We start from the raw sequence: 23,165 nt of genomic DNA, 5'->3' as shown, positions 1-23,165 counted from the left end.
AGGCCCCATAGTTGCCATATATAACATTCCAAAGGACATTACATATGACCAAATTATAGCAGACATATATTATAAATACCTAAAAGACTATGCCTACATGAAAAATGAGGTCAGAGTACAAGTTAAGCTCCGGTTCTCCACCAAACCCAAAGACAAACAACCCTACGTTAATTGGATACTCCAGGTAACTGGGGATATAAGAAGAAAATTACTGGCCAACATGAAGAAAGTCTACATAGACTGGACGGCTCATACCATCAAAGATTATACAAAATAGTGGTGCCACGCTGCTTCATCTACCTGGGATATGGGCACCAGGCAGCACATTGCACCCAAAAGTCCTGAACCTGCAGGCACTGCTCCCTGGAAGGACACAACACTCAAGATTGTCTAGATACAGAAAAGCCACCAAACTGCCCCCACCTGTACACGAAAGAAAAGAAATATCCACTCATTCAAAGATCCCAAATGTCCGGAGTACATAAAAGCAGTTGAATTTGTAAGAAAAAAAACCGATTATGAGTAACACACAATACAACAGAACCATAGCAAGAAGAAAATTCAAGCAACCTTAAATTCCTACAACTAAACTGCCAAAGAGCCATTACTGTCACAAATGACCTAACCAAAACTCTAATAGACCAATCCATACAAGTAGCGGCACTACAGGAACCCTACTCGTATAAGGGAACAGTTAAAGGAATCCCACTGACTCGGCCCCGAGTGCCAAGCGTTTCTAGTGATCAGGCGATTTCTGTGCAATTATAAAGCGATTCCTAAAGTGAAAGAGTGTTAGATATATCAAGAGTTTAAAGTTAATTCTCTTCTGTAAATATATATAGTTACTGAAAAGTATCAGTGCAAAGGTTCCTAAGAAAGGAAAGTCACCTTTCTTTTATTTATATTCTAGTCCTACTAACCACTAATCTACTTCCGCTTGGTCACTAGGTGGCACCGCTCCTGCCTCCCCGTGGCGGGGCCGGAAACCTGGGAGGAAAAGCTCTCACTCCCAGGGCCAAAAGGAGCAAACATGAATGACTCAAACATTACCACGAGTCCCAAAGATCTGACTCCTTTGAGTCGGAAAAATGAGGACAATGTGACTATTGCAACCAAAAGGCAAAAAAAGGAAATAACATCACTTAATGCACCTACCTTTATTGTCTTTAATTCTACGACAGAACAGCCATTAGGAAAATTGTCGCCATTCGTCATCCAGAAATGTTTAGAAAGTGTGGCTGGAACACCTAAAAATGTTAAGCGACTAAAATCAGGCGACATTCTAGTCGAGACAGCAAATACCAAACACGCAGAAAGACTGCTTCAAATGAAAACATTTGGTGGGATCCCAGTAAAGGTCTCTCCCCATAATATGCTAAATACATCGAAAAGAGTAATTTCTGAGTGGGACCTTATCAGCGTCTCCGAAGAAGAAATTAAAAATGAACTTGAAAATCAAGGCGTTATAGCTGTGAGAAGGATTAAAATTACAAGAGATGGGACACTTATCCCAACCAGAACTATCATACTGACGTTCAACACTCCTAAACCACCTACATCTGTGAAGGCCGGATATCTAAATTGTAACATCAGACCATACATTCCAAATCCTCTCCGCTGCTTTAAATGCCAAAAGTATGGTCATTCACAAACGGCATGCCGTGGTGTAGCTATCTGTTCCAACTGCGGGTCCCAGGAGCACAGCAATCAGAACTGTTCATCCGAGAAACCGAAATGTCCAAACTGCAAGGGAGACCATTCTGCCTATTCCAAGAATTGTGAATATTGGAAAAGAGAAAAGCAGATTCAGCGGTATAAAGTGGAACATTCTGTCACATACCAAGAAGCTAAGAGAACTATACACCCGACTATCTTAAACAGACCTTCCTACGCGCAGGTCATAACGAATCGTCGTACAATAGAAACCCAAACAGATTTTACAATTCCTCCAAAGAAATCTATCTCAGACTGGGCACGAGCACTACTCACAATTTCCCAGCCAAAACATCAAGAGAAACTCACCAACACGCCACTTTCCGTGCCTCCCGATATAAAACACTCAGAATCGAAAGCCCCTCAAGGAAAACGTAATGTCATAAGTCAGAAGGCAACCGAACAAATGGAGACAGAAGCAACCAACCAAGCAGATGAATCAGTATTAGAGATTTTCGCGGAAGACGACATGGACACTGGAAAACCATATTTCCCGAAAAAGGAAAAACCAACGTGTGAAAGACTTAAAACAGCATCTAGGAAACAGACCGAAAACCTCTCCAAAACCAAATAATGAAAACCATAATCCAGTGGAATTGTAGAGGACTCCGCACTAACATAGGTGATATATATGATCTGATTACACAGTATGCATCATTATGTCTTTGCTTACAAGAAACCTACCTCAGACCTCAAGACTCTACCTTAATAAAGAACTATACAGCATATCGAAAGGACAGAGTAACAGGTGGCACAACCCATGGTGGTGTGGCAATACTAATAAATTCTCGCATTCCTTCCCGGATTGTCTCGCTAAACACAACCCTTGAAGCGATTGCAGTACGCATAGCCACTAGATCCTCATAACAGTAATAACAATTTATGTTCCACCAAACCAAAATTTATTACAACAGGACTTAGAAGACATTGTAAGGCAGTTACCAACCCCCTTCTGTATACTAGGCGACCTCAATGGGCATAGCCCTGTGTGGGGTAACACAACCACAGATCGGAGAGGAAAACAAATTGAAAAATGGATAGACGAGAATGATTTAACTTTGTTGAACGACGGCACGCATACATATACACATCTTCCATCAGGAAATACTACAGCTATAGACCTGTCTATATGTTCTCCAATACTATTTCCAATACTTGATTGGTCAGTGCACAGTGATCCTCTCAGCAGTGATCACTATCCAATAATCATCACCATGGCATTAGGAACCACATGCAAGTCACGCAAAACTCCCAGATGGAAAATAAATGAACCAGATTGGGAAACTTATAAATCATTAGCAAAACTAAATGTTGATACTATCAAGCAAAAACCGTTAGATGCAGCCGTACAATATATAACAAATAAAATAATTCAAGCTGCTGAACACTCTATCCCAAAAACATCGTCTCACTTTCCAACACATCCAAAATCATGGTGGAATGCAGAATGTGCGCAGACTAAGAAAGAGTGAAACAAAACCTGGAATACTTTTCGCAGATATCCAACTTTAGAGAACCTCATATTGTTCAAGAAGGCACGGGCAAGGGCCAGATATATTAGGCGGGCCAGTAGGAAAGAATCCTGGATAAAATTTGCATCTACATTAACAAGTTCCACACCATCTAAAACTGTCTGGAATAAAATTAACAAAATGAGTGGCAGATACCTGATTACTCCAACTCTGATCCTAAACTGGAATGGACAAGTCACTGCAGAGCCGTCAGAAATAGCCAATGCATTGGGCGAAACCTTTGCCAGAATATCAGTGACCACTTCATATACTCCCAGTTTTCAAATATACAAGGCAAGAATAGAAAGACATAAACTGAATTTTTCCACAAGAAATAATGAAGAGTACAACCTACCCTTAACATTCTACGAATTGAAACACGCTCTATCCCAGACAAAGCAAAGTGCTGTAGGTCCAGACCAAATCCACTATATGATGTTAAAACAACTCGATGATCAATCCCAAATGGCATTACTAGAACTATATAACAGAATCTTCCTAGAAAACCAATTTCCAGACGGCGTCATGCAATAATTCTTGCTTTCCCAAAATCGGGGAAAGACCTCTCTGACCCACGCAACTACCGTCCAATTGCTCTAACCAGTTGCCTGGGAAAAGTTATGGAGAAAATTATCAATACTCGTCTAACATGGATTTTGAACAGAAATAACCTTCTCAATCCAGCACAGCATGGTTTCAGAAAAAATCGTTCAACGCTAGATTTACTGATCAAATTAGAAAAGTGTGTGGAATGCCTTTATCTGAAAAGAGCACCACGTAATGATATGTTTTGACATAGAAAAAGCTTACAAAACCTATACCACCTTGAATTACGTGGACATCTTCCTAAATATATTCAAAATTTCTTACTCCACAGGTCATTTCAAGTTAGATTGCAGAATACTCTTTCAAAAGTCTTCACCCAAGAAGAAGGTGTGCCTCAGGGGTCTATGCTTAGCACAACCCCCTTTGCTATCAAAATAAACTCCATAACTGAGCATATACCAAAATCTGTTGATACCGCTTTATACGTTGATGATTTCAGTATGTCCTATCACTCTCAGAATATGCGAACTATAGAAAGTTACAGGGAGCAATAAATAAAATAAGTCAATGGGCACAAACAAATGGCTTCCGGTTTTCCACACAGAAAACTGCATGTATACACTTCTGTAGGAAACGAAACCTACACCCTGATCCTGAACTTAAACTAGATGGATATATGATCCCAGTTGTACCAAACATAAGATTCTTAGGACTTCTCTTAGATAAGAAACTGACATTCCTTGAACATATTAAGCAACTAAGACATTCTTACATCAAGAAGTTAAATCTACTCAAAGTTCTCTTCGCAACAACTTGGGGTGCAGATCGACATACACTACTTAAACTGTATCGAGCAATAATGCGTTCCAAGCTGGACTATGGAGCACCTGTTTATGACTCCGCAAGACCAAGTGCACTGAGATGGTTAGATCCCATACACCACAGTGCACTCCGTATAGCACTTGGAGCTTTTCGCACTTCACCTGTACAAAGCCTATATGCAGAAGCCCATGAACCTTCACTACAACTTAGACGACAGAACTTATTATTACACTATGCTGTAAAGATAAAATCCATCACCGATCATCCAAATAGAGAGGTTCTGTTTTCATCGTACTTTCAAAACGTATACCAAGCCCATCCACGAATAAACCGCCCTTCCAACATCCATCTAAAAGATTTACTGTTATGCCGAGAGCTTAATTATGACAGCATAGCTACCATGACTACACACATCATTCCACCGTGGATTATAATTCAACCTGTGTGTGACCTGCATTTCCAATCTTGGGGGAAAACAAATCTCCCGAGAACAAACTACCAGCAACTACATGCAGCATACAAAGAAAAATACGAACATTACACTTTCATATACACGGATGGCTCAAAAACAGAAACTTGTGTAGGAGCTGCGATTCACTCTGAAGACTGTACTCTCATCCAACAACTTCCAAAAGAATGCAGCATCTTTACAGCAGAATTACAAGCCATTTTGATGGCCGTAAACAAAATTAAACATGAACAGATAGCAGACAGCATAATTTTCACTGACTCGCTTAGCTCTGTCATTGCTTTGCAGAATGCCAATACTAAAGCACACCCAGTTTTACAACAGGTACAATATTCAGTATCTAAGCTATTGCAAAATAATCACAAGATCAGTTTCTGTTGGATTCCAGGCCACACAGGAATAACTGGGAATGAAAGAGCAGATAAAGCGGCAAGAGAAGCTGCTACCTCTTACTATGCCTTCCGCTCAATACCATATACCGATTACAAGTCGTTAATCCACCAAAGCAGTTTAAAACAATGGCAACAACATTGGAAAGATCAAAGTAACAACAAACTTCGTGTAATTAAACAAACTCTCCGACCATGGACTTCCAGTTACCGATCCAACAGACACGAAGAAGTGATCCTTGCTCGATTGCGAATTGGGCATACCCATATGACCCATTCTTACCTACTCAGAGGTGAAGACCCTCCTCAATGCCAAAACTGTCAAGTTCCACTCACTGTACATCACTTCATGGTGAACTGTCCAAGATTTACTTCAGAATGTATAAAAGCCTTTCAAATAACCACGAACGCACAAAACAACCTGACGCTCAAAACAATTTTAGATAACCGGCCAAATATTACCAACGTTTTCTTTTTCCTTAAGTTAATCAGATACTACCAAAACATATAAAAATAAATAGTTTATCATTTACGAAAAAGTTACGTAATTATAAAATAAAATCTTGGCTTCCCATCTGAACAACATAATAAAAAATGTCGAAATATGAAACTCTAACCTAGATTAGGCACATTATAGCCTAAGCTGCTCTTGCGCCAATAGCTCTCAAACAACAACAACAACAACCACTGACTCACCGAATCATTCAATCAAATCTAATCACAGTGGGACAAGGTGGAAATGCAAGAAGAATGATTGGGGCTACCATTGTTATAACGGATCCAACCATCACGGAGACCAAGGTCATCCCACTGTGTACAATGCATGCAGCCTGTGCTTGCCTTGAGGGCGACTTCAGCCAGATGTATGTAGTGTCCTTGTACTGCCAGTGCTCACAATCTGCAGATCCCATCCAACCATTCACAGACTACCTGGAACTCACACTGAAAACCCTGCAAAACAAAAGCATTCTGATATTAACAGACATGAATGCAAACTCAACTCTGTGGAACAGCCCACAGACAAATGACAAAGGGCAGATCATGGAGGAAGTTATTATAATGCACAGACTGAAAGTGCTTAACTCACAAGGGCATCCCCCAACATGCATCACCCACATCTTCCAAATTATACCTCTATATATGACATGCCCCACAGGGCATGTCATATATAGATGTCTCCCTAGCAACCCCCAATGTTTGGCAGAGTCCAAAACTGGGAAGTCCAAAATCACAACTAGTGACCATAATGCAATAACATTCACTGTCACACAAGCAACAAGATCCACCAGGAGTGATAACACAGACCAATTCAGATTTCAAACGAAATTGGCAAACTGGGATGAGTTTGAAACTACCATAAAGGAGGAATTGACAGACGAGGACATGCTAACCCTACAAAATCTGACAGCAGAAGAGCATATAGAGAGCCTGCAAGGAAAAATAATAAAAGCATGCATTGCATCCATGAAGCCCCAAAGAAGAAAAAAATACCATGTCCCTTGGTGGACAGCAACTCTCACTGACTTGAAGCAGCAAACCAGACTAACTAGAAGGGAACATCAAAGAGCCCGGCGAGAACCAACCAGACCCCAACAAGAAGTACACAACTTATAAGAGCGATATAGACAAGCAATAAGAACCTGCTATCATAACATTCAGCTGCAGAAGAGAATAGCCTGGGAAAAACTGATCGAAACCAAAGGTAATTCAGACCCATGGGGTCTAGTCTATAAAATGATAAACAGCAAGATCCCCTCTCCAGAAATCTATTCCGTGATAGAAGTGCAAGGGAACACCCTCCACTAGTAATTGGGCAGAAACAATCAATGCAATATTGGATGCAATCACACATCAGGATATAGACCAGAGTGAGACGCCATACCAAAAGGGGAAGTAAGGCAAAAAAACAAGTCATATATAGGGCCCCCCCGACGGAACCACCCTTCACAAACGAGGAAATTGGTCACACTATCACCAACATGAGGAGTGGGAAATGCCTGGGCCATGATGCCATTGAAGTTGAGGTCCTAAAGAGAGTGTGTGGCAGTTGGTCCCCCCCAAGCCATTCATGGGGCCCTTAACTCCTGCCTCCTTTCTGACACCTTCCCAAGGACTTGGAAACTAGCCAATCTGAAAATTATTTTGAAATGGCCAGACAAGCCAGAACAGGATCCTATGTCCTACCGGCCAATCACCCTCCTTCCCGTTTTGGGTAAGGTCCTAGAGAAAGTCATCGCGACCAGATTGATGGAAGCATACAAATCAAAAGGCCTTTACTCGCCGAAACAATATGGCTTCACCCCTGGACGCGGCACTTGAGGATGCAATCATTGAATTAATAGCAACCAGAGACAACAGTAAATACCTCCTTGCTCTCTTTGTGGACTTCGCGGGGGGCCTTTGACACAGTATGGTGGCAAAGTGCCCTCTTGAGGTTCGGGGAGGCCGAGATCTCTGTGCCCCTCTACTCCCTGCTGTCTGACTACTTTAAAGATTGCGAAGTTATGGTGAGAAGTAGAGTTCATGAAATAGTAGTAGTAGTAGTAGTAGTAGAAGTGGCACTTGATGCAAGAAAGCAAGTGTAGGAGCTTATGCAGCATCAGCCAAAAAAAAAAAAAAAAAAATCACACCATACCCTCCAAATGCCTGTCCAGTTCCTCCTTAAATTTATTTAACCTATCAACTTCCACAGCGACAGATGGAAGTTTGTTCCAGCAATTAACCACCCGCTGGCTAAAGGCAAATTTCCGCACATCTATTCTACATCTGTCCTTTCTTAATTTGAACTTATGTCCCCGTAGGTTCGTATTCTGAACAAGTGGGAGGATCCCATCAGAATTCAGCGTGCTCAACCCATTCAAGGCCTTATAGACCTCAATCAGATCACCGCGCAGGTGCCTAGTCTCCAGCCACTGCAATTTGCAGAACTTAAGCCTCTCTTGGTAAGAGGATCCCTTCATTCCCCTCACCAATCGTGTTGCTCTTCTCTGTACACACTCAAGCAAATCTACATCCTTCCTAAAATGAGGCCTCCAGACCTGTACGCAGTACTCAAGACGTGGCCTGACCATTGCCTTATACAGAGGGACAATCACCTCCTTTTCCCTGCTAGCAAAATTCCTATATATCATTGACAAAACCCCATGACCTGCCCTAGCAGCCTGTCTACATTGCTCAGAAAACTTCATACCTGACTGCACAATTACTCCCAGGTCTTTTTCATTTTCTACCACCTTAAGTGTAGTACCACACAGTTGGTACGTTTCTCTGGGGTTACTTCTACCCATATGCAGTACTTTGCATTTGTCAAGGTTAAACTTCAGTTGCCACTTCTTAGCCCATCTGCCCAAATTATCTAGATCCTGTTGCAGTAGCACACTGCCATTACTGTCATTAACAACCCTGCCAACCTTCGTGTCATCTGCAAACTTCGACATTAAGCCTGATATACCTTCATCAATATCATTGATAAATATACAAAACAACAGTGGACCCAACACCGAACCCTGTGGGACTCCACTAATAACATTAGTCCACGAAGAGCAGCACCCATTGATTACCACCCTCTGTCTTCTCCCACTTAACCATCCTTTTATCCATTGTAGCAACTTACCCTTAATACCATTCTGCTCCAATTTGTACAGTAGTCTTCCATGCGCAACAGTGTCAAAAGCTTTCCTGAAATCCAAGTATATGATATCAAAATTATTTTTTGCATCCAGTTCCTTTGTGACCACATCATAATAACCAATCAAATTTGTCAGACAAGACTTTCCCTTAACAAACCCATGCTGTGTCTGAATTATTGCTGCAGTCTTGTCTAGATGATCCTGCAATGCATCTTTAACCAGTGACTCCATTATTTTACCCGGAACAGAAGTTAAACTAACTGGTCTGTAATTACTCGTGTCACCCTTCGAACCTCCTTTGTGAATTGGGGATACATTTGCACATCTCCAGTCCGTGGGAACCTCCCCTGAATCCAAGGATGCTCTCATAATTATGGCTAAGGGTTTGCTTAGTTGCTTTGCCGCCTCCTTTAAAATAACTGGATAGATCCCATCCACTCCAGGTGCCTTTCTTATGTTTAACTTCAACAATTTCTCCTCCACTTTGCTCTCAGTTATTACAAAATCATTAAGCACACTGCTACAATTTGATAACCTTCTTCCATTTTCAAACTGTAATAATTCCTCACGTGTGAATGTAGATGCAAAATACTCATTCAGTTTGTTTGCTATCTGAGCAGGATCATCAACAGTCGAACCATTGATGTCAAGTGGACCAATCATATTCATCCCCTTCCTTTTAGAGTTTATATAAGTAAAGAAATCCTTGCTGTTTTTCTTAGCATCTTTTGCCAAAGATTTCTCATAATCCGCCTTTGCCTGCCGAACCTCCTTTGTGACCTGATTACAGACTAGCTTATATCTGCTACAGGCTTCTGCGTCGCCTGATAATTTATATGCATCCCATGCATTTTTCTTCTCTGACACGAGTCTCATTAGTTCATTTGATAACCATTTAGGCCTAAACCTTGAACAATATATCTTCATCGGTATGAAAAGTCTAGTAGCTTCCACGATTAATTCCTTGAATGCTTCCCACTTAGAATTTACTGTTTGTAACATCGTCAGTTGATCCCACTGTACAGAATTTAAAAACTGTCTGAGACCACTGTACTCACCTTTACGGAAGCAAAAACCCTTTCCTTTACCCCTGACTGTAGTTACCTCTTTGAGTAAATCCCACTTCAGCACACTGTGATCACTGCCACCTAGTGGTTCCTTTATCTGCAAATTCTTAATACACGAATGATCACTGCTGATAACCAGATCAAGAGTATTACTTTCTCTGGTTGCCTCTCGAACATGCTGCTGCAGAAAACAATCATCCAATAAATCCACAAAAGTCTGACTAGTGTGTGAGTGACCAACCCACAAGTTCCAGTCAATATCTGGGAAGTTAAAATCCCCCATTATAAGACATTCTGATTTACTGACCCACTCTATTTCTCTGTACAATTGTTCATTGTACTCATTCGAGTCATTAGGCCTATAACACACTCCTACTCTTATTTTTGCTTTCGCAGTGCTTATGTCACACCAAACTGACTCAACAGTGCACTGTCCATCTATATCAACTGGATGCACTTCTTTTGATTTTATGTTTTTCTTAATTAACAGCATAACACCTCCTCCCTTTCTGTCCTGTCTATCCTTTCTGTACACATTGTACTCCCCAAATTCCAGTTCTGCATTCCTTATATCTTTGTGACACCACGTCTCTGCTATCCCAACAATATCCGCCTTTGATGTCTTGACCAACACTTCAAATTCATCAAATTTATTTACTATACTTCTAGCATTGGTATACATGCAAGCATACATGCTCCTATGCCTATTCCTTGTTACCCTAACACATCCCATATACCCAACTATTCTAGGATGACTGCCATCCGTCCCTGAAACCCCCAACACCCCTCGCTCCAGGTCGCTTCTTATTCTAATAGAAGTTGTGCAAGAATCACCTTCACCTCTGCCTGCGGTTACTGTTAAACTATTAGTCTTTGTATCCCCCCAAGCTAGCAGTTTTCCGACCCACCTAACACTGCCTCGATAGCATCAGCAAATATTCTTGCACCCTTTCTATTTAAGTGTATCCCATCCCTGTAGAAGCAGTCTCTCCTGTTAACAAGTACAGTCCAGGCTGAAAAAAATTCTACCCCTTGAGCCTTGCACAATCTTTCCAGGGCCGAATTGATCGACAAGGCTCTCATCATATACTCCCTCCTATCGTGTCTGGGCAGAATTGCAGACACTTTCAAATGCAACCCTAATTCTCGGCTTTTTTTCAACAGTGACCTGTACTTGTTGAGTAATTCTGCCGGTCTCCTACTCTTAATATCATTAGTGCCAACGTGTACAACTATATCACCTTTTGTGCCCTTGAAAGATGATATTCGCTCTACAACGTCATCAACCTTTGCCCCTGGCAGACATACCCTGGTCCTGTTCCACCTATCCTTTTTACATAGCATGTTCCCCGTTTCCCTGACAATAGAAATCAGAAGGAAAGTCACAAGGGGCTGCCCACAGGGTTCGATATTGGGCCCCTTATGCTGGAACCTGGTGTTCGACTCCTGGCTGGGAAAAACCTTTTAATCATCTACCTTCATTGTCTACTCAGATGATCTCACCATACTCATGGCTGGTAACTCTAGGAGAGAAATTGAGAACAGGACAAACTTAAATCTCAAGGAACTCGCTACATGGACAGAAAACAAACTAAAGGTGTCGACAAAGGAGACAGCACAAATGCTCATTAAAAGGAAAGCTTGACAGGGAGCGACCACCAGCAATTAAATATATGGATCAAAGGATCAAGTATACCCAAACAAACAGCTACTTGGGAATAATAGTAAATGAGACACTCAGCTTCCTCCCTCACATCAAATATATAAAAGAAAAAACCAAAACTTTCTTGTTTGCTATAAAACAGGTAACCAGACGAGAGTGGAGATTGCAACAGAAAGTAACTTTAAGGCCTTTAACACATTTGCCACCAAGGCCTTCAAAAGAAGAGAGGCTATTAGAAGAGAGGATGCCCGAACTGGACCTGACAATCGCCAACTCATGCACAATAATTAAACGAGGACAACATCAAAACCCACCTTTCCCCTATTCCCCCACCATCCTGAGTGGGGGAATCTTTCTACTTGCTTAACACTTATTCCTTCTAACTAGGCCCGATCTTCACTTAGACCTGCCCCTTTTCTATCCCCCTCCTCCCTCCTCTACCTAGAGCACTCCTAAGGTTCTTTAGGAGTGCTCAGCATGATAATGGTAGAACCCAGCATGCCTTCTCATGGCAGGGTTGGGGGTTGGAGGTGGCGACTCGTTGTCTCTGCCCCCCACCCCCCCACGCTATGTTGCCGATCTGGCCACTACACTCAACAGAACAATGCCCAGAAGAGAGATGCCATATTACAAGAAGAAATGAAGCAGCTAATGGGGGAAACTCCAGGCTCCGCTCAGTCAACCCAACCCAACACACACACACACACACACACACACACACACACACACACACACACACACACACACACACACACACACACACACACACCTAAACATTGCTGACCAGGTACATCCTTTTATGGCAACGATCTTCCCCACTGGTGGTACCGTCTTTCAGTAGGATAATGCACCATGCCACACCACCTGGATCGTTTGAGACCGGTTCGCGGAACATGAGGAAGACTTCCAGTTATTGCCCTGGTCTCCAAATTTCATAGACATCAATCCCATTGACCATCTGTGGTTTGCGTTGGAATAGCAACTCTGATCTGCGGCGTTTCAACCATGCACCTTACAGGAGTTAAAGGATCTGCTGGTTATGTGTTGGTACCAGATACCACAAGACACATTTAGAAATCTTGTAGCACATCCATGCCTCCCCAGGTACGAGCTGTTTTGGCTGCACATGGAGGACCAACATCATATTAGGTAGGTGGTCATAATGTTTTGGCTCATTGGTGTAAGCACATTACCTGTGATAGAAATTGCAATTTAGTTTTTGAATGTGCTATTTTTAAAATATATGTGAATATTAAAAAGAATGGTATGAGAATATAAATATAGCTATTCTACTATCCTAAAGAATAATTTCAGAGAATTATTTGCTCACCCATTAGTAGTGATTAAGGAACAAATTTTCAAATATTTGTCACTTTTCAATGCAGTGAACTGTACTTTTTTTTTATCAACTTTTGTTAACTGCATTCATTAATGATGATCTTCAGGTGTCATAATAGTTGTCCTATTTGTTTATCCAGCCCATGAATGCATTACACGAGGCAGGTTTCCATTTCCAGCAGAACAGTTTGTTCTAATGGAGGAAAGGAGAAATCACACATTAAGGTTTGTGAAGGGAAATCTTTTGAAAAATGTGAAGCTGTTCCCCATAAAATTTTATCATAGTTAGAAAAATGTTTTATGAAAGTTGTTTGCAATATTATTTCTTCTGCAAGATACCACATGAACCTTGCAGAAGCAATATCTCCAGCACTACATCACAAAAAACAGCAGGTTCAAACCATTGGCTACACCACCATGTTTTAAAATTAGAGTGGAGCAATTCTTTTAAAAACATTGTGGTTTGCCATCTAATGAACATAGTATATTTGAGATTCATTGCTACAGAGAATCAGAGGTCTTTCTCTTGAGACTTCCTCTGAATAAGACAATTATATCCATTGTGCATGAAGAAATGTTAAATGCATTTTGACATCCCATCATTCAGCTTGTCCATGGATATTCTTTTGATACAGTGTCCTTTATAAACTATACATGCTTGACAGTGGCTCTGTAGACTCAGTTTCTTTAGTAATTTTTAGCAACTTTTGGACTTGTCTTTACTGGACAGTGCCACTAACATTTTGGAGATCTTTTGTAAAAATATGTAATCTGCCTACTTGATATTCATTTTTGTCATAGCTAACTTCCACTTATGATCTTTCAGAATTACATTTTTGGAATATTGAGGACTTTCACAATGCATGGTATGCCAAGTACTATTCGGTGATATTCTATCACCTACCCACATTCATATTCACTGTGCTTGTTTCATACCAGCCTAAGCAATACTTTTGTCTTCTGCAGTTTTCTTTATACTTCTCAGTTTCAGCATAATTCAGTATTACATAACCAAAAATATGCATGAAATGTGGCCCCATAGCTAGCAGATTGGTTATCATCACTTATTATTTTACACTGTGGAAAAGGCCTTGTTTTAAATTCTTTTGAAATGGGAAGGAATTTTTATGGGATTTTTAATAGCATAGCTGAGTTAGTATGTCTCTGATAACGGTGTGTTGCACAGATTTTTTTTTATTCCAGTAATTATTTTTCATAATGGTAGGACAGGCAGACCAACCATGCAGTCTAATTCTTTTTCATTTGGCGAGATAGGCAAACTAATTAGATAATATATACAGTTTAAATACAGTATACTGATGCCTAATTGCCTTAGTTGCCTTGGTGAAAATACTGAATACATTTCATGTTGCTGTCTCAAGAACAGCACGAAATGTGCTTATTTATCAGTATCCCAATAGACTTTAACATGGTGTGTATGCTGATTACTGTAAGTTTGTTTTTCCTTATTCTCAAAAATTATTCATAAAAAATGATTAACAATGAATAATTTTTAAGAATAATTTTTGAATAATATTCACATTTTCTAATATCATTACTCCTTACTCCTCTTTACTTTTACCTTTTCTTACTCCTTTACCTCTTCTCTCACATCATTATCCCTTATTAGCTTTATTATAATTATTTTTTATGCAGGTGCATAAGAATATCCAGTTACATTTTCTTGTAGGCACTTATGGTTAAATATTGTTCTCATCACTTTATGATATGTAAATTTGAGCTTGAATGTATAAAAATAAAGAAAAAAAGTTTGTTTTTAAGTCTTTCTTGCTCTCAATTATTGTTATTACTTATGAGACAGTCACCTTTCCTCCTCCTCTTCTCTCTCTCTCTCTCTCCCCCTCCCCTCCCCCCCATCCTATTACATATGCAACAATGACCGGTTCGCTTCTCATAATTTTACTTCTAAAATTAATTACTCACCCCTTTTTGTGGTGATAGGCACATGCTCCAGTGAGGTGTATGCTTTCCCATTCCTCAGTTTCCCCTCACTTTCATTTATTTTTCTTAGTTTCTCTTCCCACATGGAATTTTAAATAAGCAGTATCAAGAGGTGAGTTACTGCTGGAATAAGCAATAACTCACTTCTAAAGAAGTTATTTCATTTATGATTAATCTTCTTTAATGTGTTCCTATAGCATTCTTTTATATAATTAGGTCTTCAAAAAACTGCACTTAGGATCAGTATCATTTGGCAGTGATTCATTTGACGAGGTAAGTTTGTTTTGTATGAAGAGTTTGAGATGAGTTTTTTTTTTTTTTATATTTGTTTGTTTTGTTGATAATTTTTTGTTTATATGTAAATATGGTTTCAACTAGAAATATAAGCATGGCATGTTTCAAGGTGTTTTAACTGATAGTAGTAATTTGCAAGTGAGTTATGGACCTTTCTGCATGTCTGTTAAACCTTTGATTTAATTGACATAAATTTAATGGATTTCAGAAATAATGGGCAGTACCTGCTGAACCAGGTTTTATGTCTGTGTGAGAATAGGTGATGTTGCTGCTCCAGTCTGTGGTTATTTACTACCATTTGAATTATTTTCACTGCTAAGGAGCAGATTTTCCTCACCATCTTCCATTAATTTGTCATGCAAAGCATGTCAGATGTAAGTAGGGAGTCATCTGAACCTCCTGCATGGGTATTTGAGCTCTTCAGATTCCGAGCAAGCTTTAGTCAGAGTTTTTGCTACCACTATACGAAACAGCAAAATTAAAATGGCACTTCTACTTCACACAACTGGTAAATGCACTAAGATACAGAATTACAACATTTAATGCTTTTTCTTATTTCATATCATTCTATCAACATTTGCAGCCATATGTATTTAGGTATATAATTCAAGAAAGCAAGGTTATACAGCATCAGCCAAAAAAAAACCCCTTCCCATTTCACTTATCCGGTCACTCCAAATGTTTGTCTAGTTCAGCCTTAAATTTATTTAAGCTATCAACTTTCACAACAACAACAGATGGAAGTCTGTTCCAGCAATCAACTAACTGATAGCTAAAGGCAAACTTCTCCACATCTATTCTACAACTGTCTTTCCTCAATTTGAATTTATGCCCACTCAGGTTCTTAATCTGAGCAAGCGGAAGTATCCCATCAGCATTGAGCCTGCTCAAACCATTCAAGGCCTTATACACTTCAGTCTAATCACCTTGCAGGTGCCTAGTCTCTAGAAGCTGCAACTTCCGAAACTTAAGCCTCTCTTGGTAAGAGCAGCCCTTTGTTCCTCTCACCAATCTGGTTTCCATTCTCTGTGCTCGTTCTAGCAATTCTACATCCTTCCTAAAATGAGGCCTCCAGATTATACAAAGGGATAATCACCTCCTTGTCTCTGCTAGCAAAATTCCTATATATCATTGACAAAACTGCATGACCTGCTCTGGCAGCCTGTCTGCACTGCCCAGAGAACTTCATATCTGACTGCCAATTATCTCCAGGTCTTTTTCAATATCCACCTCCCTGAGTCTAGTACCACACAGTTGGTACATTTCTCTTGGGTTACTGCTACCCATATGCAGTACTTTGCATTTGTCAATGTTAAACTTCATTGACACTTCTCAGCCCATCTGCCTAACTTTTCTAGATCCTGTTGCAGTAGCATACTGTCTTTAGTGTCATTAACAACCCTGCCAACCTTTGTATCATCTGCACACTTGGACATTACGCCTGATATACCTTCATCGATATCATTGATAAATATATAAAACAACAATGGGCCCAGCACCAAACTCTGTGGAACTCCACTAATAACATTAGTCCATGTAGAGCAGTGTTAATTTATTATTACTCTTTGCCATCTTCCACTCAACAATCCCTTTATCAATCGCAGCAGTTTGCCCTTAATGCCATGCCGCTCCAATTTCTACAGCAGTCTTCCGTGTGCAACAGTATCAAAAGCTTTCCTGAAATCCAAGTACAGCCAGTCCTCGTATAGCACAATAGCTGTGTTCCTAGAACCCCACGTGCAATGCAAAATCGTGCAATATAAACAGCAAGCCCTATGGGAAAAATAGGATTAGGTGCTGACCACCCAAGATTGAACACACATTCGTAACCAAAACATTACCAAACATAATAAATTATCAAAATAAAATACGTAAGTATTTTATTACGACTATTACGTAATAAAATATTGCTAATGCTTTTGCTTCTATCGTAAGCAAAAGATGGAACTGATATTCGGGTGACACTCAAGTCAAGTGGACCCAATTTCGGTGAAGTCCGGACAGTCTGTGACAGCCAAATCCTCTGCTTGCACCTTCACGATGGTGGGACTGTTAGTAATCCTGGGTATAACCTCCATGCTCATGTGCATGGTGGGTGACCACCCAGGTGTGAACCAACGTAAGCAGGGGTCGAGGTGTGGCACCCACACCACATGGAGGAATGCTGCCCCTCTATGTTACAAGGCAGTACTAGGTGGTAGATGACTCTCATCAACTGGTGCAATACCACCACACTGCTTATTGGAGGCTTGAAGTGGTGGAACCCATGTTTAGTCTCTAGAGCTAAGTTCCGGTCAGCCCTTCCCTATCTCTTCCATCATGCAGTATGATTGATGACTTTCGAGGTTATGATGAACATCGTGGTGAGATCCAATATTCCTTAAATTCGAGGGTACAGCTCTAAAATGGTGTTCGCAGGCCGGCGCTAGTTAGTACACCGGACTGAACTTATTGGTAACTCTCTAGGAGGCTTCCGGCTCAGCTAGTGTATAATCTTGCTACCTCTATTATGAAAGATAGTGACTGGAGGTAGTACGAGTAGTGTGTGCGTGTGTGTGCGGGGAGCATTGTCGAGACCACGTTATGTCAAGGATCTGGGTATATTCTTACCGTGTGTATGCCATATCCAAAAATTTCATTACTTCATACAGCATGTCCCACCCACTTTTTCTTACTATTGAATACACCATGAATTGTCAAACTAATAGAGCAAGCTTATCTGCGAAAAGATCTAAACCTCCCAAGCACTTCCTAATTCATTTCACAAATATATTTCGTCTCAATTCTAATCTCAACGATGTCTATTTCCACTTGCAGTCTGCAAACCCCATGTACGTTTTCTGACAGAATCTCAGTTATCGGTTGATTCAACTACTGCTCATCTAAGATGCCAAAATTATTCGTTGTATGATTCCTTTCGCCTCAAAGGTATTACTTGTGCATATGTTTGTTCTGATATTTGGCAATTTGGAATCTCTTGACTTGGCAATTTGGAATCTCCTCCCTTTGATCTTCTCTGGCTTAAAATCTCTCTACCTCATTGTGTCAAATTCATCTGTTGTCTCTACCGTTCTCCCAACTCCACTAATCACTTGGAGTTCTTTGACTTACTCTCTTTGCAACTAAACGTTCTCCAGTCCAACTTTCCTAACAGTGAGGTATTCCTTGGTGATTTTAATGTTCACAACTCCAGCTGGCTTCCGTTTTCTAGTCACACCGACCCAGCTGGTCGAGATGGTGAGGCTTTTGCAATTACTAATGACCTTGCACCGATTGTTCATTTACATACAAGAATACCGGACAATCCTAATCATACAGCCAATACGCTTGATCATTTTCGCACAAACAACCCTTCTATGTACACGGCCGATGTGAGAGTTCCTTTAGGCACCTCAGATCACAACTTGGTGATTGGCTCTTCTCCAATGGAGCCTTTATCTCATGGCTATTCCCAACCTCGTGTTGTTTGGCATTACAAGAATGCAAAATGGGATGACCTGCGAGACTTTTCTTTTCCTTGGTCGGATTACTGTTTCAAAACTTCTGATGTTAACGTTTGCTCAGATCGTGTCAGTGAAATTATTCTTGCAGGAATAGAATCCTTTATCCCACACCAACATAACAAACAACAACTTCTACTCTTTCTAAAGTAATGGAGAAATCAATTAACTGCCAACTCTTAAAACTACCTAGAAACCTTCCGTCTGATCAACAACTGCCAGTATGGATTCTGTCAGTGTTGACCCACTGGTGATATTCTGGCTTATGTTACCCATCTACGGTCAAATTCAATGGAAAAGTTTGTTGAAACACAAGCAGTTGCTCTTGACATCTCAAAGGCTTTCGATCGTGTTTGGCATGAAGATGTTCTAAACAAGCTTCCATCTTATGGTTTGCCAACTGTTTTTAGTAATTGGTTATCCAGTTTTCTCTCTGATCGCTCACTGAGGGTGATGGTAAATGGCTCTCTGTCTTCCAACTTCTCCACTAATGCCAGTGTCCCCAAAGGTTCAGTTCTTTCCCCCACTCTTTTCCTCTTGTATATTAATGACCTTCTTCCATTGACTGGAAATCCTATCTGTAGTTTTGCCGATGATAGCACATTGCATTCTGCTTTCCATTTTAAGAAACCTTGCCCTGTTCAATCAGCTTCAACTTCTCAAATATCCGCTACCAATTCCTTAAATGCCAATCTCCAAGTAATTCTCCAGTGGGGCAAAGACAACTTAGTTGATTTCAATCCTTCTAAAACTCAGTCTTGTCTTGTATACTGCAAAAAAGATTCTTCTGCTCCTATGCTTATCTTTCGTGACACTCTGATTTCCAGGCAAAATGATATATCTCTTTTGTGGATTACCCCGACTTCTAATCTCTCTTGGCACAAGCACATTACAAATATTGCTTCCTCTGCATCTGTGTCTAAAAAACTTGGTTTTCTCTTTCGCTATCAGCGCTACTTTTCTTCCAAACAGCTGTTCATTCTGTACAAATCGCAAATCCGCCCTACCATGGAATATTGTTCCCACATCTGGGGTGGTGTCCCCCAAAACCTCTCTCAGGCTTCTTGATTCCATTTAGAAGAGGGCAGTTAGGTTAATTAATGATTCATCTCTAGCAGAGTCTCTCCACTCGCTGTCTCATAGACGTACTGTTTCTGCTGCATGCCTCTTCTACAGATATTTCCATGGGCACTGTTCTTCTGAATTGGCTTCTATAATTCGCGCTCTCTCTTTCAAAATAGTCCGAACACGTGCCACCACCAGCCAACATCCATTTACTGTCCAACTTCAAACTCACAGAACCAACTTTTCATCTTCCTCATTTATTCGTTCACCTGCTGTTTTCTGAAACAACCTTCCTTCATACATATTTATATTTCCTGAAAATTACAGTCTACGGAAGTTGAAGTCCAAGGTGGTAGATGACTTTCATCAACCGGTGAAATACCACCACTTTGCTTATTGGAGGCTTGAAGTGGTGAAACCCACGTTTAGTCTCTAGAGCAAAGTTTCCGGCATCTCCCCCGCCCTCCCGCCCCCGCCATACTTCTCCTTCAACCCATGCACGGTACTAAGTATTATAGGTTTTGATACCTTTTGTGTTTGGGGTTTTCATTAAAAAAAAAAAAAAAAAAAAAAAAACACTCCACTGTAATATCTCATCCTTTAAATAAACCTTGGTTTTCCAATAAATGTGCTAAGGCTGTTCAAGAGAAGAATGTTGCATATCGTAATTTGCTTGTTTCTAATTCTTCAGTTTCATTTTCTGCCTACACCAAAGCTCGCAACAATTGTGAAGCCATTATTGATCAGTCCACACTAGAGTTTGAACAGGCTAAGAGTAGAAAACTTGCTTCTTTCCCTAATGGTAGCCGAGCATTCTGGTCTCTTTCCAAAGCTATTGGCCGCAACTTTTGCCCATCTCTGCTCCCACCTCTGTCCAAACCAGATAGTTCTGTTGTCACTTCAGCCAAGGCTAAAGCTGACCTGCTAGCATCCCATTTTTCTTCCAACTCATGTATTAATGATCTTGGTAAAACACCTCCCACCATTCCCAACACGCTCCATTTAATGCCTCCTGTGGTTTTCCATCAAATGGATGTCAGAAGGATTTTGACGAATCTTGATGCTAAGAAAGCTTCAAGTCCCGATGGTATTTCTCCACTTGTTCTCAAAACCTGTGCTCCTGAACTTACTCCTATTCTTTGCCTCCTTTTTTTCACTTTCTTATTCCATAGGTGTTTTTCCTTCTGCTTGGAAATTTGCTCACATCCAGCCAGTTTCTAAAAAGGGTGACAAATCCCTCCCATCCAATTATCGTCCCATTGCAATTATTTCTTCTCTTTCTAAAGTAATGGAGAAATCAATTAACTGCCAACTCTTAAACTACCTAGAAACCTTCTGTCTGATCAACGATCGCCAGTATGGATTCCATCAGTGTTGATCCACTGGTGATATTCTGGCTTAAGTTACCCATTTATGGACTAATTCAATGGAAAGGTTCGGTGAAACACAAGCAGTTGCTTGTGACATCTCAAAGGCTTCCGATCATGTTTGGCATAAAGGTAAACAAGCTTCCATCTTATGGTTTGCCAACTGTTTTTTGTAATTGGTTATCTAGATTTCTCTTTGATTGCTCACTGAGGGCGATGGTAGATGGCTCTCTGTCTTCTAACTTCTCCACTAATGCCAGCGTCCCCCAGGGTTCAGGTCTTTCCCCCACTCTTTTCCTCTTGTATATTAATGACCTTTCACTGACTGGAAATCCTATCCAAAGTTTTGCCGATGATAGCACATTGCATTCCACTTTCCATTTTGAGAAACCTTGTCCTGCTCAATCAACTTCAACTTCTCAAAAATCTGCTACCAATTCCTTAAATGCCAATCTTCAGGTAATTCTCCAGTGGGACAAAGACAACTTAGTTGATTTCAACCCTTCTAAAACTCAGTCTTGTATTATATCTTGCAAAAAGGATTCTTCTGCTCCTATGCTTATCTTTAGTGACACTCTGATTTTTAGACAAAATGATATAAAAAAATCTTCTCTTCATTTCTATCATGTTACGTTCAGTTGGGGTGATTCCGTGTTCGAATGCCATTTCTTGTAAACACAAAGGCGAATCGTGCATAAGCGAATTTGGTTCGTGTTATATACGATATCGTTCCCCTATTTATAAATCGTGTGTGATTGAATTCGTGTAGTGTAAACACGTGTTATATGAGGACTAACTGTATATGATATCAAAATTATTTTTTGCGTCCAGTTCCTTTGTGACCATATTGTAGTGTCCAATAAAATTGGTCAGACAAGACTTCCCCTTAACAAACCTATGCTGTGTCTGAACTATTACTGCAGTCTTGTCTAGGTGATCCTGCATCAATTCTTTAACCAGTGACTCCATTATTTTCCCCATAACAGAAGTTAAACTAACAGGTCTGTAATTATTTGTGCATACAGTCCTTATTCAAATATAATCCATTACAACGAACTTTTGTTGTACTTATTGTTACAGATATGCAGAAATTTCTCTAGCTGGTGATTATTTCTATGTGCTATCTGTCTGGAGTGCGGTCATATGAAATTGAAACTTGGGCACTGCAAGATGTGGTTGAGTCTCTGAGGAAATGAAGTGGTGTCCTAGTGAAAAATCCAGCTGGAGGCTTGACAGAGACTCAAGTGTCTAGTTCTATATCAAACACCACTTTGCTGAGTCCTTCAGGACTATGTTATCCAGTGCGCAATGCCCTGGGTCTTCTGGAAGTAGTCTTAATGGGAGATTAAATTGTGAAGTAAAATGGAAATATATTTTGTAATAAAGACAGATAGCGCAGAATCAGAGTATATCTGCTGGGTGCAAAAATTAATGGTGAATTTGTCTCTATAATAAAAAATTTGCAATGAGTTCTTAAGGGTGTATGGTTATCATATGGGAACTAATGATGTAAAGTATACATACTGCTGATTTTGTCAGAAAATATAAGATTATACTGGAAAAAATGTAATATAGGGCAAAATGCTCCTGTTTCTTCAATTCTCCCCAGACACAGAGGAGTTATGATTGGATGCCATGTGGATTTATTTTAAACTGGAGGGTCTCTACAAGGTTTATGTGAGAGAATTTTTCTCAGCCTGCTTGAGAGAAATTCCTTCTGCTCCCCTAGTTAGTAGAAAGAATTTGTTGTGTAAAGATGCTGTTTATCTGAACGGAGGTGGTAATGTCATTTTAGGAGGTGTTAAGAGTACAGAGACACCGCTAATTTGG

The 23,165-nt window shown here is 40.3% G+C and overlaps 1 protein-coding gene across 1 annotated transcript in view; it reads left to right on the top strand.

Annotated features, from left to right (window-relative positions):
• The window catches only part of LOC150089919 (putative phospholipid-transporting ATPase IIA), a 359,368-nt gene that overhangs the window by 145,652 nt on the left and 190,551 nt on the right, over positions 1-23,165 (top strand). The window contains exon 12 of the mRNA XM_090368898.1: positions 15,326-15,382. Coding sequence (XP_090225024.1) covers positions 15,326-15,382 — 57 coding nt within the window. The remainder of the gene's footprint in view (positions 1-15,325; positions 15,383-23,165) is intronic.

The sequence above is a fragment of the Mastigoproctus giganteus genome, chromosome 2 (assembly GCF_048544385.1).
Source record: "Mastigoproctus giganteus isolate SK-2022 chromosome 2, ASM4854438v1, whole genome shotgun sequence".
Taxonomy (NCBI): Eukaryota; Metazoa; Arthropoda; class Arachnida; order Uropygi; family Thelyphonidae; genus Mastigoproctus; species Mastigoproctus giganteus.
Note: the sequence above shows the minus strand (reverse complement) of the source record. Positions and strands in the feature narration are given on the sequence as shown.